Here is an 18,261-nt window from a genome sequence, read left to right as displayed (position 1 = left end):
GGTGTCCAAGTTGTGATTACATAGACGTTAGTGATAGCACTGGATGTAGTCCTTGTTTTTGGCAATTCTAATGTTGGGCATCTTGCTCAAGGATCCTAATATTATCAAAGATGTGAGGGGGATGTGAAGTAAGCATAATTTTTGCATCAAGAAGATAGGATTTTATGATGTGAAAGATCATGAAGCTTGGAACATTTAAGTACTTCAAAGTCAGTCAAACTGTTATTATTATTACTTGTCACCCTCAAGAACTTGTTCTGGGAGAGCATTCTGCATAACCCCACTATCTACACTACTTAATCCTCCATCTATATGCTACACTGTTATCCATGACACAATGTTGCTACTGCCCACTAAGTATTTTTTTATAGCAGATTTTCCATTATGTGGTAAATTAACTACATATGGGAAAATGAGGAGGAATAGATTGTATACTATAATCAGAAAAACTGTGGATGAGATTTGAGGTCTAGTTTACTTATTATCATTCTGAAAATAAATCACGTTTACACTACTGACAGAATTACTGTCAGTATGATCTAATCTATGTTTGCTTTAGCTATTTGTGTTATTTTCTGATTCTGTTAATGTGATGACACAATGTTGCTACTGCCCACTAAGTATTTTTTTGACTGTAAATTGTGTGCATACCCTAGCAGATTTTTCATTATGTGGTAAATTTGGGAAAATGAGGAGGAATAGATTGTATACTATAATCAGAAAAACTGTGGATAAGATTTGAGGTTATCTAGTTTACTTATTATCATTCTGAAAATCACCTTTATGCTACTGACAGAATTACTGTCAGTATGATCTATGTTTGTTTTAGCTATTTGTGTTATTTTCTGATTCTATTAACACCCCAACCGGCCACGACGTCTATAGACGTTCAGCTAAATTTGTCACTATTTTATCCACATCGGCCGTTAGGGAGGTTAATGTGATGTCAATATATTACTTAAGTATACATATACTTGCATAAGTAGGATTAGATTCTGCCACTTCTCATATAATTACCATAATACTGTATATAGATGATATTTTACACATTACTGAGGTATGTTGGTATTACTGTTAAGGTTAGACTAGCACAAGGCAAAGGTCGGCTATTCATACGTTATGCATTAGTGAGGAAACTTCTTAAAATAGTGGTGGATTGTTTCCTAAATGAAAAGGCCCTTGTTCTGGTAAGCAGCATATAATTTTTATACAATATTTTAATCAGAATTTTTGCATGCTTTGTATTGTCTGATATACGAGGGTGATCTGAAAAGTTCTTGGCCTAACAATGAAAAATTGAATTTATAATTTCGAAATTAGTTTTATTTTTCAACATGATCTCCCTTAACGCTAATACATTTATTCCAGCAATTCTCCAGTGCATCATATCCCTGTAATGGTCCTCAGTAATATCTGCAAAATATTATGATCAAGACTTTTAAACTGTCGAGAGGCAGTTACAGGGTAGATATTGGAGAGTTCTTTCACTTGGTGGAACGATGGGAAGGAGCGATGACAAGAGGCCATCCCTGGAAGTTGCAAAAGGAGGCTGTGCGCAAGAGGGTGAGGAGTGGTTTCTTTGCGTGGAGGGTGGTTGAACCTTGGAATGCATTACCTGAGAGACTGGTTGGAGCGGGAACAGTCAATGGGTTCAAGGAGTGGTATGATAAACTTTGTTTCCTAAAAACGACTTCCCACGATGAGTCTTTTGACTCCATGGAGGCCTGGATAATAATAATAATAATAAAATCTTACTGAGAACTGCAATCACCTCTTAATTCGAAGAAAAACGCTGACCAGCAAGGTTATAGTTTTGGGAAGAGATAGAAGTCAGAGGGAGCCAAATCTGGGGAATAGGGTGGATATTCCAACAATTCATAGTGCAAATCCCTTAATTTTCCCATTGTCAAAACACTTTTGTGGGCAGGTGCATTGTCCTGATGAAAGATGATTTTTTTTCTTCTGCAAACTGGTCTTTTCTCACAAATTTTTTCATCTAGTCTGGTTAAAAGATCGGAATAATATTCCCTGGTTATTGTTTTACCCTTTTCAAGATAATTAATAAACAAAATGCCTTTAGCATCCCAAAACACAGATGACATGACCTTTGCTGCTGATGGAACCAACTTTATCTCCTTTGGCACTGAACAACCGGCTCCTGTCCACTGTTTTGACTGCTGTTTGGATTCTGGTGTGTAATGGTGAATCCGAGTCTCATCCACAGTAATAAATCGACATACAAAATCCATTTTATTCTTGTTAAAATACTCCAAGCACTGTTCAGAGATTTTCATGTGAGTGCGTTTTTGATCTGCTGTGAGCAAAGCTTTTTTCATTTGCAACCTCATGCAAAATATATCCTATACCTTCTTTTGAAATGCCTATAGTCTCAGCAATTTCATGCACTTTGACTCGCTGATCATCCAATACCATGCACTTGATCAATGATTTCTGTTGTTGTTACACTTTTTGGATGTCCTTCACGTGGATCATCTTCAAGGCTGGTATGGCCATGTTTAAACTCGGCAGCCCATTTCTTAATTATCGAAAATGAAGGACAATGCTCTATATGTTTAAATGATTAAACATATAGAGCATTGTCTACAGTGGGAGGAAGCTGTTCAGTGATTGAGTTAATTTTAGCAGCAAAAAGTGTCACACTTAAGACAGATCCTTGGAGAACACCCTGTTCTTGATGATATGATTGAGATAGCATATTTCTCACTCTGACTTGGAAAATTTGCCTGGAAAGAAAGTTTTTAATAAATACAGGAAGGTGTCCTTTAAGACCCAGGTTATAGAGGTCTTTTAATATGCCTTATCTCCAGGCTGTGTCATAAGCTTTTTCCATTTAAAAAAAAAACTGAAACAAGGTGTTCTTGCTTCAGAAATGCATCTTTTATACAAGTTTCTAAACGAACCAAATGGTTTAAAGTTGAGCGATGCCTATGGAACCCATATTATGTATTGGAGAGAAGATTGTTGCTTTCTAAATACCAGAGAAGTCTGGAATTAACCATTTTCTCTAGTATCTTACAAAGACAACTGGTCAGAGCAATGGGTCGATAATTATTTACTTGTATTGGATCTTTTCCTGGTTTTAGGATAGCAATGACAATTGACAAGAATTTGGAAACTCTTCCTCTGCAAGTATTCTATTGTACAGTAAGAGAAGGAGATCCATAGAAGATGATAGTAAATATTTAACATTTCATAATAGATGTCATCAGGCCCTACTGCATGAGGAGAGCTCTTTTTTTTGTTCCTCTTTAAGAAATGGCTGATTGTATGGCTCAAGAACATTGGTAGAAAAGCTTTTGTTTCTCTTGCTGTTCTTTCAGAATTAAAAATTCAGGAGGATATGAAACCGTTGCTGAGATTCTGCCAAAATTTTCTCTCAGAGTGTGTTTGCAATGGCTTTGGGATTAGCAATAACACTTCCATTATGGTCTAAGGTTAGATAAACAATGTATTCTATATCTGCCTTTAATTTTCCAGATTTCGTTTATCCCATACAATTTTTGGACTGTTCATTTGATTAATTGATGTAGTAAATTGGATCCATGATTGTTTTTGAATCTGATGCCTCACATAGCGTGCTTTGGCTCGAGCATGCTTGAAAGCTATAAGGTTCAATGTGGTGGGATACCTACGAAATATATCCCATGCTCTGTGTTGATTTTTTTTTTTTGGCTGTCTAACATTCTGGGTTTCACCAAGGCTTTGGATAGAGTGGAAACTGAGATGATGTTTTTGGGATGGAGGGTGTTGCTTCCTGGACAATGCACTCTGTTATATATTTTACCGCTTCATTGATAGGCATTTGACTGATGGCATCAACAATAAATTTTGCAAGATGGGAGAAAGTGTTCCAGTCAGCATGGTCCATTTTCCATATAGGTATCCATGTGGGTGAACATGATTTCTGTGAAGACATTGTGCAGAGAACAGGAAAGTGATCACTTCCATATATGTTCTCTTCAGCGTCCCTCGTGAGCAGTGGAAGAATGGAAGGGGAGCAGATTGTCAGATCAATTGCAGAATATGAACAGGTAGACATATAGAAGAAAGTATTGAGTTTATTATTTAAAAGGGAGAGATTATTATTATCAAGAATTCTTTCAATGATTCAACCTCATTTATTAGTGTTGGCACTACCCCATAGAGTATTGTGACCATTAAAGTCACCCATCAACAGTATGGGTTCAGGCAGTTGCAAGATAAGGTTATCAAGATCAATTTCATTTAACTCAGCACTTGGTGGTAAATAAATTGAACATACTATATTAAGAAATCCCATGAAGAAGCGAATCGCTACTGCTTCCAGAGAAGTATTAAGTTGGACCTGATGGAAAGGAATATGACTGCTCACTAGGATAGCTACTTCTCCATGAGTAGGACCACCTCCAGTTCTATCCTTGCATACAACAGTGAAATTCCTAAAGGTGAGATCCTCATTTGGTCTTAAGTACGTTTCCTCTAGACAGAAAGAGAAAGGTTTGTGTTTCTGCGACAAAATCTTGATATCGATATTCTGGCGAAATCCACGACAGTTCCATTGTACAAATTTTTCTATTGTTTTAGTTTTATAGACTTGTCTAGTTTTTGGGAGGTTGAGGGCTTACCTTTATCATATTTATATTTATCAATTGTTTTGGAGAAGTATGGAGGGCCAGTGTCCATCTCTTCCTCTGGTAGAGTATTCATTACATCTGATGTGTTAGGGTCAGTTGGTAAGTTTAGTTTACTTTCACTGGGTACTGAAGTATCCATTTTTTTTTTCTGTGGGAGTATCTGGTGGTTTATCTTTAAGTGATATCTTTGCCATAATTTTTTTGACAAGTGGGTTTTCATCGAATGGAATCATTTTTGGAGTTGTCTCTGGAGTAAGATCATAGGTCATGTGTTGATGTGCTCAACAGAGAAGTACTTGTGATCATAAGGTGCAGGTATGGTGAAATTATCAGATGATGAAACAGACATACAAGTTTGAGTTGCTACTGTCACTTAATTGTTACCTTCTCAGCATAAGAGGATCTCAGAGCAGGTGTGATAGTGGCTAGCTTTCTTTTTGCATCCTAGTATGTTATATTTTGCTCTGTTTTCATTCTTTGTATTTCTTTTTCATCTTTCCATTTCTGACATGCACGAGAGTAAGCTGGATGATCTCCCTGACAGTTGACACATTTAGCTTTTTTTTTGCACAGCAAGATTTGTTATCATGCCCTTTACTACCACATCAAGCACAGGTAGTAGAACCACAACAGGCAGTTTGTGCATGTCCATATCTCTAATATTTAAAGCATCTCAGCTGGTTAGAGATGTACATTCTAACAGGACAGCTGAGATACTTTTACAGATGTTGGAGGCTTAGGTGTATCAAAAGTAAGGATGATGTTCTTTGTTGGAATTGGGAGACCATCCCTACATATCAGGATACGCTTCATACCTGTCACTCCTTGATCTTTAAGTTCTGAACATATCTCCTCATCAGGAACATCAAGGAGATCCCATTCTGATATCAGGAGTTAAGTATTTTATGAGGTGTTATTGTAATTTTTATTCCACCCATTGTTGTTGCTCTCAGTAGTTTCTCGGAATGTTGCTGACACAATGTTTCCACAAGGGCATTACCAGAACATAGTTTCTTAACAGTTTTGGGAGGTCTTGCCAGTCCTTCTAAACCTTTTTGAATAAAGAAGGGTGACATTTTCCCTATTGGTTTTTCACCTGTAGCATGAATGATTAAAAATGTTGGTACATTTATGTTAGCATCATATATCTTTTGTTTCTTTCTTCTGTTTCCATATGCTGTATCTACAGTATACTTGGTTGGGACTTTGTTAGGACTCCTGAAACATTTGAGGATGAAGAAGTCATGCTCAAGAAGTTTTTGGTTTGGCGCCAGTGCTCCCCACTCGCCATGGAGCTACACATGGATGCCCACTGCCTGGCAAGCAATGACTGTGCTCAGGAGTGGAATACCAGGGCTACCCCAGATGCTATACCTGCACTACAGCAAGCCTAGGATCCCAACCCTGGACCGTGGACAGTGAGAGACTTACTGCAACACTGCTGACCCCGGCAGGCAAGCCCATTAGCTGATTGATCCTGGCTGGGCCATCCAGGACCGTTGTCTTGCCGAAGCAGGGGCCAAAGTAGTGCAAGACTATCAGGATCCCCCTTTCCAGATGTCCATGGGTCACACTGCACAGCAAACATGGCGGGAGGGTGTTGAATCCCAGTGATTGTGGTCTAGAAAAAAGGATAGTGAAAAAGACTCAGGAGAAGTAGAGCGAAGAATACAGGAAGAAAAGCAAAGAAAAAGAGGAAGAATGAAAAGGGCCGGTACCATCACTGGGAGGTCCCCTCCACCACAAACAGGCACCCCCACATGGAGGGAATTTAAATAGGTTATCACTGTTGTCAAAGACTAATGATTGTGAGTTTAATGTGGCAAAGTGCAGGTTCTATTCACTCTTCAGTTAACATGAAAAAAACACAAGGGATAAGTAACACTATTTATTTAAGTCCATATATTTCAGCCTGAATATTACAGGGGACCATCGTCAGTGGTGACAATAGTTAATTACAAAGTAGAACACAAACAATGGATTGATTTGAAAAAGTAAGAGTTGTGTGATGTTATACATAAAACAATGCAATAACATAACTGAGGAAATATTGATATTGTAGGTGAATGGTAAAACACAACAGTGGGTGAATAGGGATGCAATACTCTGTAGTGGGCAGCATGGCTAAAGGGTAGGTCCTGTCTTAGTAACTTATTCATATTTTATAATTTAAAAAGTGACAGCAGAATTCGATAAAGGTAATGGCTACACCTGTCAAATGACTTTGCTATTCTGTCAAATGAATAGCAAAGTCAGTTGGTCACTTGGCAAAGTCATTTGACAGTATTCTGTCAAATGACTTTGCCAAGGCATTTGACAGAATACCACATGGAAAACTATTACAAAAACTGGAGAGGATATGAATGGATATGAGGCTAGTAGCATATGGTGGAGTGGAGTCTAGTAGAATGATGGTGATTAGCAGAGTATTTCAGGGTTTTGGTACTAGGGCTACTACTCTTTAATTTGTATATCACTGATATAGGGAAAGATTTAAAGAATAATAATTGTCAATTTAATGTTGCAAAATGTAAGATTATGCACTTCGGATTGAAAAGGTTGCATATGATGTATCATATTGATGGTAGTGGTTTGCAGGAAATTGATGAGGCTAGGAACTTGGGAATGATGGTGGACAAGGAGCTAAAGCTCAGAGGACAAAAGTTGGCAAAATAGCTCAGTGAATTACTTGGATGTTGAAAACATGCTAACAAGTAAAGATAAGGAAGTTATTATCCCTCTTTATATGGCTATGATTCGGCCACATCTTGACTACTGTGCACAGATTTGGTCACCTGGGTTTCTTGGGGAGTTAGTATGAGTAATATATGACCTTGACTTCTTGGAGGTCTCAGATAATAATAATGCAGTGATTTTCATTATAACAAAAAAAAAAAAAAAAATAAAAAAAAAAAAATAAACTTTCACCCAAAGCTTAACACCATCAACGCTCTTCTAAAGGAAATTCACGGTAAACAAACTTACCAGTTTGATAACCATTAAGAATTGACTGCAAATTATATAGTTAACCATTAATATTTTTGTGTGGTTATCTATGTTTTTATAGCCTGAAATAAAATTAAGTTAGTCTTAAGTACCTTAACTAATTGTCGATGTTTACTTTTATTGCCTACTAAAATCAATATCATATAGGTTCTAAACGATGATATTTTTTTTGCTTCCTATACATGTGTATTTACACATGTATGTATACATGTGTGTATATTATTATTATTTCATGACACCTCCAAGGGGTCCAAAGACTCATCGAAGGAGGATAGAAAAAATAAGAGAATTCACTTTAGAGACCCATATATTATTCGTCAGTTATATAAAGGCTTTTATTAAAGTCAATTGTAATAAGCTACTAGACATTTTAAGAGATGACAACATTCCTAACCAGTTAATTAAAGCAATTTTCAATATATATAACAATAACCAAATTACAACAAAGATAGCCACACAAAAATCTGAATCACAGAACATGAATGCAGGTTTCTGACAAGGATGTAGTCTATCGCCACTCCTCTTTAATATCTATATTAATAATGTTATAAGAGAGTGGAGGGAAACAACCAGTTTTGGCATTCACATATGTGATTACACCAACATCGATATAATTTTATTTACTGATGATTGGGTTCTAATTGAAGATTCACTACAGCGAGCAGCCTTTTCATTAAATGAAATAGAAAAACATACAATATGGAAATCTGCATTCCAAAACTAAAGTCATGGCATTTAAAGGCTGAGACCCAATTAGAAGTAAAATTTGCATCAATGATGATATTATACAACAGGTTAATACATTCAAATATCGATATATAGACTACCACTTATCTTGTGAAAGAGAGAATGACATGCAACACAAAATTACCAGTTATATAGGAATAACAAAAACTATCAGTCAGATATTCAATCCAAATTTAATAAGCAAGAAAACAAGAATGAGAATCTATAACTCAATAGCAAGACCTATCCTAACATATGGTTCAAAAGCCTGGACCATAACTCAAGCAGGTAGAAAAAGACTGATAAGCTCTGAAATGAGATTCATGTGCAAAACAGCTAGGTATAATAGACTAGAACTCCAAAAGAAATAGCAATATCTTAAAGGAACTTGAGGTGATATCTGTTTTAGACTACATCGATCTTCATAGAGTGAGATGGAGACAACATATAGAAAGAATGAGTGAAGGAAACCCCCCCCCCTTTCAGAGATATTAACCATTAACCTCAAGGGAGAAGGAATAGAGCATGGCCTTTGAAAAGATGGGAAGAGAGTGTTACAGGCCACTAGGTCTATTACTGAAAAGCAAGAAGAAGAAGAAGTAGATGTGTATTTTTCAAGGCTTATTTTGTTTTGTGATTCTATGTAATGTTTTTACTTGATGATTAGGCTTAAAAGCATTCACATATTCTATTATGTTCTGGAAATGATTTTCTATTGTAAAAATAGTACATAATTTCTAGAATAAATCAGCATTTCACCTGCAATACAAATTGTCATCTTTATGCAGATATACTAATATCATAAGAAATCCTTTTGTGATATATATATATATATATATATATATATATATATATATATCTTTAACATTTATTATACCCAAGGTAAAATACTTTCTACATTTATATCTCCTCCCGAGATTTTTATTTAATAAGGTTAAAACACCTTATGGTAACTTGTTCTGGTAAAATACTTATAAGCTCTGTATTACTAAAATTTTGGTATTTCTAGCCTGGCTCCCACTGATGAGAGCTCAATAAAGGTCGAAACCGGTCTGGGTAGTGGCCCCTTGCCTTTAATACAAAGCATCATAAGGAGATGTGCTTTGCATTATGGGTAAATATTAAGATTAGTGATCAGAGCTTATTCTACTTTTACCATGAGTTGCCATGGTCTTGCACTACGTGCAGGGTCAGCTAGACTTGCAACACTTGCAGGCGCAAACTTGACTTGTTTGTCTGTTTGCTTACTTGGGAAATGGAGTAAAACCAGGTTTAAAATAGCTTGGTGTCTTTAACATATATATATATATATAAAAGAATCAAAGATGTGTTTCAGTTATCAGAAATGAGCTTATTTTTCCCATATCATAAATACATTACTCCTTACGTCATCATGAATATTCTGTATGCAACATTTACCTAATTATTATCATCATCATCATTATTATTTTCCAATTTACTCATGTGAAAACAAAATATTCATTGTTTCATTTCTTTGTAGTCAATGTATGAGACAGAAGCCTCAGTTTTAGGACATGAGATTTTATCAGGTAATTTAAATACTGGCTTTTATTTCTGTGAAATGCTGTGTTTAGTGGTACTTGATATGTGCAGTAAGAAGTAAATGTTTATGGAATTTATTTATTTAGCATATGCTTTCTGACTAATACACAACTGAGTTATCATAATAACTGTTCACATTTTGTCATCATCTTCAAATTCCTGATACGTACCTCTCGGGAGGGGTGTACAGGATACCATGATGTTACTACATGAAAAAGTTATGCCATTACTAAATTCCAATTAATAGTTTTCCTCCAAATTAATCTGTTATTTGTCATGATTCCAAAATTATCAGATCTTATATTTCAGTCCTCTAAGGCACTTTCTACTGTATCAATTTACCTACATCTTCATCATTAGTAAAGAACACTTGTTTTGCTAATCTTTCCTCACCCATTCTGTTTAAGTGATCATACCACCTGAGATTAGCTTTGCTAAAACATTCCTGAATGCTAACAATGTCAAGTTCTTTCCTAATATCCTCATTTTTGATATATTGCCATTGATGCCATCCATTCATTCACTCTTCTAATCTTTCTCAGAACTCTTATATCTGTAGTCTCCAGTCTTTGTTCAAGTGTTTTATTCCAAATCCATAAGAAAATTGGTTTGAACACTGTCTTGTAAAGAGCATCCCAAAATTCATGCAAGAAGTAATTTTGATAGAAAACACAGGTTTTTAATTAAAAATTGTAATTTCTTATTGATTCATAAAGTATACAGTATAGGGTTATGCGTGGAATAGCATATCGGGTAAATGGCCTCCACTGCTTTGCTGGCACACACTCTTTTGTCGAAATTTTCCATGACCGTTTTCCATAAATGTGGCTGAATTTCGTTGATACAGCGCTCAATTTCCTCCTTCAAGGCGTGGGTGGTCGTGGGCTTGTTGGCATAAACCTTAGACTTCAAAAAACCCCAAAGAAAAAACTCCAATGGTGTTAAGTCACATGATCTGGGCGGCCAATTCTGATCACCAAAACGGGAAATTACACGACCAGGAAATGACTCTTGCAGTAATTGAATTGTTTCTCGGGCTGTATGGCATGTGGTACCGTCTTGTTGAAACCACATGTTGTCCACATCCATATCTTGCAATTTAGGCAAAAACTGGATTATCATGTCGCGATAGCGAGCACCATTAACTGTTATTGCCTTACCAGCCGCATTTTCGAAGAAGAATGGACCGATGATGCCTACAGCCCAAAATTCCCACCAAACAGTGACACGTTGTGGATGCATTTGTTTCTCAACAATCACTCGTGGATTTTCTGAACCCCAAATGCGACAATTTTGTCGATTAACGAAGCCATCAAGATGAAAATGAGCCTCATCGCTGAAGATGATTTTGTTTGAAAAATAAGCATCCACTTGTTGTTGTTCCATAATCCATTCAACGAACTCTCTTTGCTGTGTGTAGTCAGTAGGCTTCAGTTCTTGAGTCAATTGAACTTTGTAAGCATAAAGATGCAAATCTTTCATGAGAATACGCTGTAGAGAGCTTCTTGAAATGCCCAATTCAAGACCACGGTGCCGAATTGATGTTCCTGGACTCTCAGCAACACTCTCACGAACTGCTTCGATATTTTCTGTTGAACGACTTGTTGAAGGACGGCCAGAGTGTATAAGATCACTAATTGGTCCAGTTTCCTTGAATTTTTTAATGAATCTTTTCACAGTTGATGAAGTTAAATCACTATTCCGACCATATTTTGTACGAAAATTGCGAACACTGTAGCTGCCAAACCTTCGTTATTTTTAAAATATTGCTCAACAATGAAAATGCATTGTTCTTTCGTGTAGCGCTCCATTTTTAATAACCCTGAACTGTCAGCTGTCACGCTGTCTTTTTTTTTTTTTTTTCTTGTTGGTAACACTTTACCGCACAAATGGCGCTAAATTTAAACCTTGCGTGAATTTTGGGACACACTGTATATAGGTAATTTAGTGTTTTGACTAATTTCTCTCTTATTCAGTTGACTTCCTATGATACCAGTTTTGCTAATTCTGTTGTCTACTTATCATCTGTTCACTGTACGTTCACAGATGCCGTATGGTTACTCCAATGCTCGGTGATGTACCACACCAGTCCTTGCCATCTGGAGGCTTTAACTCTCTGAATATCAGTCACTCCATACACACCACACACATGCACACGCACCATCTCATTGACAGTCTACTACTACTACCTATTTATCCAGGAACTTTCCCTTCTGTTAATAATTAATATTATGAGAAGTCTATTTCCATATTTAATCTACCATATTTACTAAAAATTGTGCTTAAATAGCTAAAATGTTTTATTTTTTTCTATAGATTCTCCATTCAAGCTACAGTTGATGTTTTGAATGTTTCTGCCTATTTTCATCGTCTTTGTCTTTTTATTGATGATTTTCATACCAAATTTATTACAACAATTAATTCAATTTAGTGAAAGAATCTTGCAGACTTGTACTGCATTTATTCAGAAGTAGTATAACATCATTTGCATAAAGTAAAGAGCTAAGATCAACATCACCAATTTTAATAACAGATTTAATAACGGATCCATGTAAATAATGAATTGTAGAGAGGATAACATGCACCCTTGTCACACACCTAATTTAACTTCAAGCCATCTTCCTGTACCTTCTTCAATTCTAACTGCTGCTCTCTTACAACTTAGATAGAGACCATGTTTTGCTCAATATAATGTCTCATTTACAATATATAGCTGTAGCATTTTGAAGAGCTTTCCTTTTGGAACCTTGTTATATGTCTTTTCCAGATCTATGTAACATAAATAGAAATAATTAAGAAATGCCAAGATTTCTTAATTATTTGTCTTAAAGTGAAAATCTGATAATGACAACCTCTATTTGGCCTGAACCCAGCCTGTTCTTCACCAGTCTTCCCTTCCACAATTTTTCTTAGCTATTTCTCAGTTTTATTCATTCGGTTTTATTTCCCTTTTTAGAGATGGATACTATGAGAGATCTACTCTACTCATCTAGAATTCAATCCACTGTCCAGGCCTTCTGCATTATGCAATGCAGCCTATAACTTTGTAATACCTTCATATTTGAGCATTTCTGGTCAAATATCATATACTCCAGCTGCCTTTCCACATTTCAGGTTTTTAATGGCTTCTTCTACTTCAAGTATCGATATGTATTTCTGACTGCATTCTTGTTGAGAGTTTTCTATCACTGTGCTATAACTGCTTGTTTCATTTAGCAATCTTTCAAAGTAATTACATGTTATAATTATAATTTACAATTATAAATAATTAAATGTTATGGAAGACATACAAGACAGTTGGTGATGATCAGATTCATAAAAAGTATAAAGTGCAGGTGATGAGCATGGTAAGAAAGAAAAAGTGCAGTATGAGAGGAGATTGGCTGGAAAGCCAAGGTTAAACTGAAGGAAATTTTTCTGCTACATGGTGTTGAGACCCCCCCTTTTTACTTTACACGTGTATATGGTGGTAACTCCAATATTAATATACTTAGACAATATCAGATACTTGGGGACTAATCCTCAATTACTCTTATATCTCCCTTGTAGCTAGTCTTAAAATAAGCAGCAGGCTATACTTATCCCAGTGGTATTGCACTTAGCAGAAGTTAGTAGAAAAAGACATCTTATTAATTTGTATTAGTTTACAGATTCTCATTAATTAATTTTTTCCCTTATTAACATAGAGAAAAATTATATTATCCTGCACCACTCTATGCCTAGATGCTATGAAAAATAACCTCAGGTAAAAATCAATCAATAAGTACAATAACACTTTAGTTTCTTTAAGCTAAGGATACTTTAAATATCTCAATTATTTTCCTTTATACAGAAGTGGCCGGGGTTACTCAATCTTTCTTATCACCTTGGGTTCCTGCTAAGATCTGAATAATTTTATTAATAGTACAGTGAATTGAATTCAAGCAAGGATGTGATTATGCATAAAACAAAGGACATTTATTTCACTTTAGAACACACACTACAAGATATATCAAATTCTAGTAATAAGGCAATTCACTCAAAATAACTTTGGGGTTCTACTTCTCTAATTAAGAAACATCTATTTAACATCAATATTGCATTCAAACAGATATTACTTCCATGAAAATACTATTAAAATCGAAACACAATTCAATTTCCCCAAATACATAGGCAAAACAAACGAATGTCCTCTACTAAGTACTCATTAATCTTTATGATATCTCTAAGTTAATCAATAAAAGAGCATTCATAAACAAGTCTTATACTTAACACAGTAGTTCAATATCAACTGATTAATGTTTCATTCACATATCCCAGTGGAATAACATGATACACTAATGCACCTATATGGACATAATGCACTTCAAGGCACTTTCTTAGCAAACAATTTCCTTGTCAATCACACATAACTTAGTACAAATATTCTATGTTAAACAACTCATTAGAAAGAACAATTCACTCAGATATCTATTCTGACACTTTCTCAAGGGACATACAGTCTTATTAGATTAATAACATTCCTCTCATAGACTAACCTATTAATCCAGATAATACAATCACAGGTAATGACTTCTGGTTCTAGATACGTTCACTCAGAACAAAGTAATGCCTTGGCTTTTGTTAACTTAGCACCCATTCATTAACATTATTCAATCCTTAGTTAAGGCAGAGACAAAGTTGAATCCAAGTTCTCTTACCGCATTCAGGCGACTTACAACACATCTAGGTTCTGGATAACATCAACTTCTATTGCGATTCCTTGGAAGCAAATTGAGTGTCCTGAAATAGTCTCTTCAGCTCCTTGTCTGTTACTGCTCTCTGGCCAGCATAGCATTCACAGATTTCCTTGCACGGGGCCTTCTTCGATATCAGCATAGACTTTCATCATAGTAGACTTCTGAATTACTTGACTATATGTCTTTAAAATCTCAGAATGCTCCTCGGACATCGCCTGCTCGGACTTAGTTTTTCTCTGTTGAAGTACAGCTTTCATAGTACCAACTCTAAGTCATAGAGCAAGGCGACTTGTGCCTAGAGCTCTGAGATACGACATCAGCGGTTCACCTGGGACACATCTAGGGTGAAAATCAGAAACAAGAGAGCCTTCCCAGGTCAGGTAATTAATTTTTATATCTCCCACTATCTCCACTCATTGGATGTACTCACTTATCAAATCAGCTTTCGTATCACAAGCCACAAGCACCAAATAGGACTCTGGTGGTCGAGACAGAACTTGTGCAAGATGAGCAGCGCTATCAAGGCGACTGGCGGATAAGTTACACACCCAAGCATGACTTGCAGAATTCAATACACAGACATAGCCGGCGGCAGCATTACCGATAATATGATTAAGTTCCAAATAAAAGTATCTAGATCCATTGGTATTATTTCAAGGCACAAGGAAAATATCAATGTTGAAATGTAGAAAGGCAGCAAGAGTAGATGATATTCGACCAGAAATGCTGAAGTATGGTGGTATAAAAGTCTTACAGTGGCTGCACTGCATAGTTCAGAAAGCCTGGACAGAGGGACGAATTCCCGATGATTGGAGTAGAGCTCTAATAGTACCCATATATAAAAAGGAAAATAAAACTGAATGAGAATTACAGAGGTATTTCCCTACTGAGTGTTCCTGGCAAGATCTATGCAAGTATACTTGAGAAACAGTTGAGAAGAATTGTGGAAGAAAAGCTTGGTGAAGAATAAGCTGGATTCAGGCCAAATAGAGGCTGTCAGGATCAGATGTTCACTTTACGACAAATACTTGAGAAAGCATGGCAATATAACAAAGATCTGTATTTAAGTTTTAAGAATTGTTGAAAATGTCAACTGTGTTGTGAACAGGGAACCTGTGGAACAAGTAAAACTATTTAGGCACGATTTTTGCTGAAGATGGTAAATTAAATATGGAAATAGACAACAGAATCAACAAAGCTGGTATGGTAGGAATTGAATAAATTCATATGGAATAAGAGAGAAATTAGTCGGAACACTAAATTAGCTATACAAGACAGTGTTCGAACCAATTTTAACTTATGGATCTGAGAGCTGGGTCAGAAGTAAAACACTTGACCAAAGACTAGAGAACGCAGATATTAGAGTCCTGAGAAAGATTAGAGGCGTGAACAGATGGCATTAATGGCAATATCATATTAAAAATGATGATATTAGGAAAGAACTTGACATTGTCAGCATCCAGGAATGCATTAGGAGAGCTAATCTCAGGTGGTATGGTCACTTAAACAGAATGGGCGAGGAAAGATTAACAAAACAAGTGTTCTCTGCCAGGTTGGCAGGAAAACGACCCAGAGGAAGACCAAGATATAGGTGGATTGATACGGTACAAAGTGCCTTAGACGATAGAAATATAAGATCTGATAATGTTGGAGTCTTGATAAGTAACAGACTGATTTGGAGGAAAATTGTAGATAGGAAGTTAGTAATGATGTAAATTTTTCATGTAGTACTGTCATATCCTGTACACCCCTTGAGGGTATATGTCAGGAATTTGATGATGATAAGGAAAATATCAAGTAGTATACATTTTTGACTTATAAACTGTAGGTGAAATTTACAGAGTTAGAATTTAATACATTATTTACTTAAACAACATCATTCTGATTATCACTTAGTCTTTGGAAAATGGCGAACTTGTTAAATCGGGATCGAAAGGCATTCATTTCATGAACTCGTTCATTCACAATTTAACAATGGCAAGCAAGAGGAAGAATAATTATGGCAGATTAACATTTATTAACATAAACTTCCAGCAACAGTCTCTAATCAAAATCTAAACAAACAAACTTTGTTTGCTTACACTTGGATAAAGGATTAAACCAAGTATATAATTTCTTGGTATCTTTAATTTATATTATAACCAAGTAGAAAAACTTCTAACAACTATCTCTAATCCAGATTATTTTGATAATAAGGTGCGACATCTTTTGGCTACTCATATAAGAAATTATGACTTTGGCATTACTTCAGGGCCTGGCTGCCACTGACGAGATCTCAATAAAGGTTGAAACTGGTCTGGGTAGTGACCCTTCCCATAATGCATAGCATTATGTATACCTGTAAGGATACGTGCTTTGCATTATGGGATACTAAGACAATTGATGTGAAGTCCTGAAAATACTTCAGGGGCACGATCTTTGCTTGCTTATATCACCTCTGGGTCTGACTCCCACTGACGAGACCTCAGTAAAGGTTGAAAGTGGTCTGGGTAGTAGTGACCCTTCCCATAATGCATAGGATTATATATATACAGGGTGTTCGGGATAAATTTGACATATTTATAATTAATTATATTTTTCCGTAAGTTACATGTATTAACACACACTTCTCTTCATTTAAAAGTTTGGACCCTTCTTCATTCATATACAAGATGTCAGAAAGGATGGATAGCTGGAACCCACCTGAATCATGGAAGAGAATAACTTGTATCATGATGATTCGTGCCCGCCATCAAAATAAGGATATTACGACTGCTGCCCAATGCTCCCTGAATACAGTAAAAACAATCAGGCATGAACTAGAGACTTGCAATGGTGACTACGAGGATGTAGCAAGAAGAAAGATCCCTAGCAGACGATCTGATTGCGTTCGTACAGCAGAATTCCTCGCAAATCTGCAGGAACAGGTGTTGAAGAACCCTGGCATTGGAATTCGGGCTTTGTTCGTGGAGTTGCTAACTGTAGTCAAGCCCTGGATAACAAGGGTAGCCAATGGTAGGCCGTATGTATGGCAGCAGGATTCGGCCCCTTGCCACACCTCTGGGAAAAGTCAAAAATGGTTGTCTGAAAATTTCTACGACTTCACCAGTCCAAATGTTTGGCCTCCAAACTCCCCAGACCTTAACCCCATGGATTATTTTGTATGGGGCGCAGTTGAAAAAGACACCAATCGCACTTCCAGTAATACAAAAGCCCAGTTAATGGATAAAATTAAAACAGTTTTTGCGGCCCTTCCCAGGGAGACTGTAGCATCAGCTTGTTCGAGGTTCCGAAGCAGAATTGAAGCTGTGATCGATGCTAATGGTGGTTATTTTGAGTAAATCTTGTTGATAGTATTGTAATTAACTCTGCCTGTAATGTTTTTTTGTCAATTCATTAAATTTAATAGATACAAAGAAGATTTTCTTTTTCCTTACGAAACTGTCAAATTTATCCCGAACACCCTGTATATATGTGTGTGTGTGTGTGTAATCATGGACTTCTACTCGGTTGTTGTGATACATTTATACACCTAGTTTCGGCTTATAACAGCCTTCATCAGGTATTCATTAAAGGAAGAGAATAGTAATAAACATTGAATATATATATATATACCTGTGGGGATATGTGCTTTG

At 36.2% G+C, this 18,261-nt stretch overlaps 1 protein-coding gene across 4 annotated transcripts in view; it reads left to right on the top strand.

Moving 5' to 3' along the window:
- LOC150097176 (uncharacterized) overlaps positions 1 to 18,261 on the top strand; it is a 296,897-nt gene that overhangs the window by 75,272 nt on the left and 203,364 nt on the right. For all 4 annotated transcript variants that reach the window (XM_090407105.1, XM_090407107.1, XM_090407104.1 and 1 more), the window contains exons 5-6: positions 1,080 to 1,187; positions 9,868 to 9,916. In XM_090407105.1, coding sequence (XP_090263231.1) covers positions 1,080 to 1,187; positions 9,868 to 9,916 — 157 coding nt within the window. The remainder of the gene's footprint in view (positions 1 to 1,079; positions 1,188 to 9,867; positions 9,917 to 18,261) is intronic.

Source organism: Typopeltis vanoorti, chromosome 17, assembly GCF_054136105.1.
Source record: "Typopeltis vanoorti isolate ZY-2024b chromosome 17, IOZ_Tvanoo_1.0, whole genome shotgun sequence".
In the NCBI taxonomy this organism is placed as follows: Eukaryota; Metazoa; Arthropoda; class Arachnida; order Uropygi; family Thelyphonidae; genus Typopeltis; species Typopeltis vanoorti.
Note: the sequence above shows the minus strand (reverse complement) of the source record. Positions and strands in the feature narration are given on the sequence as shown.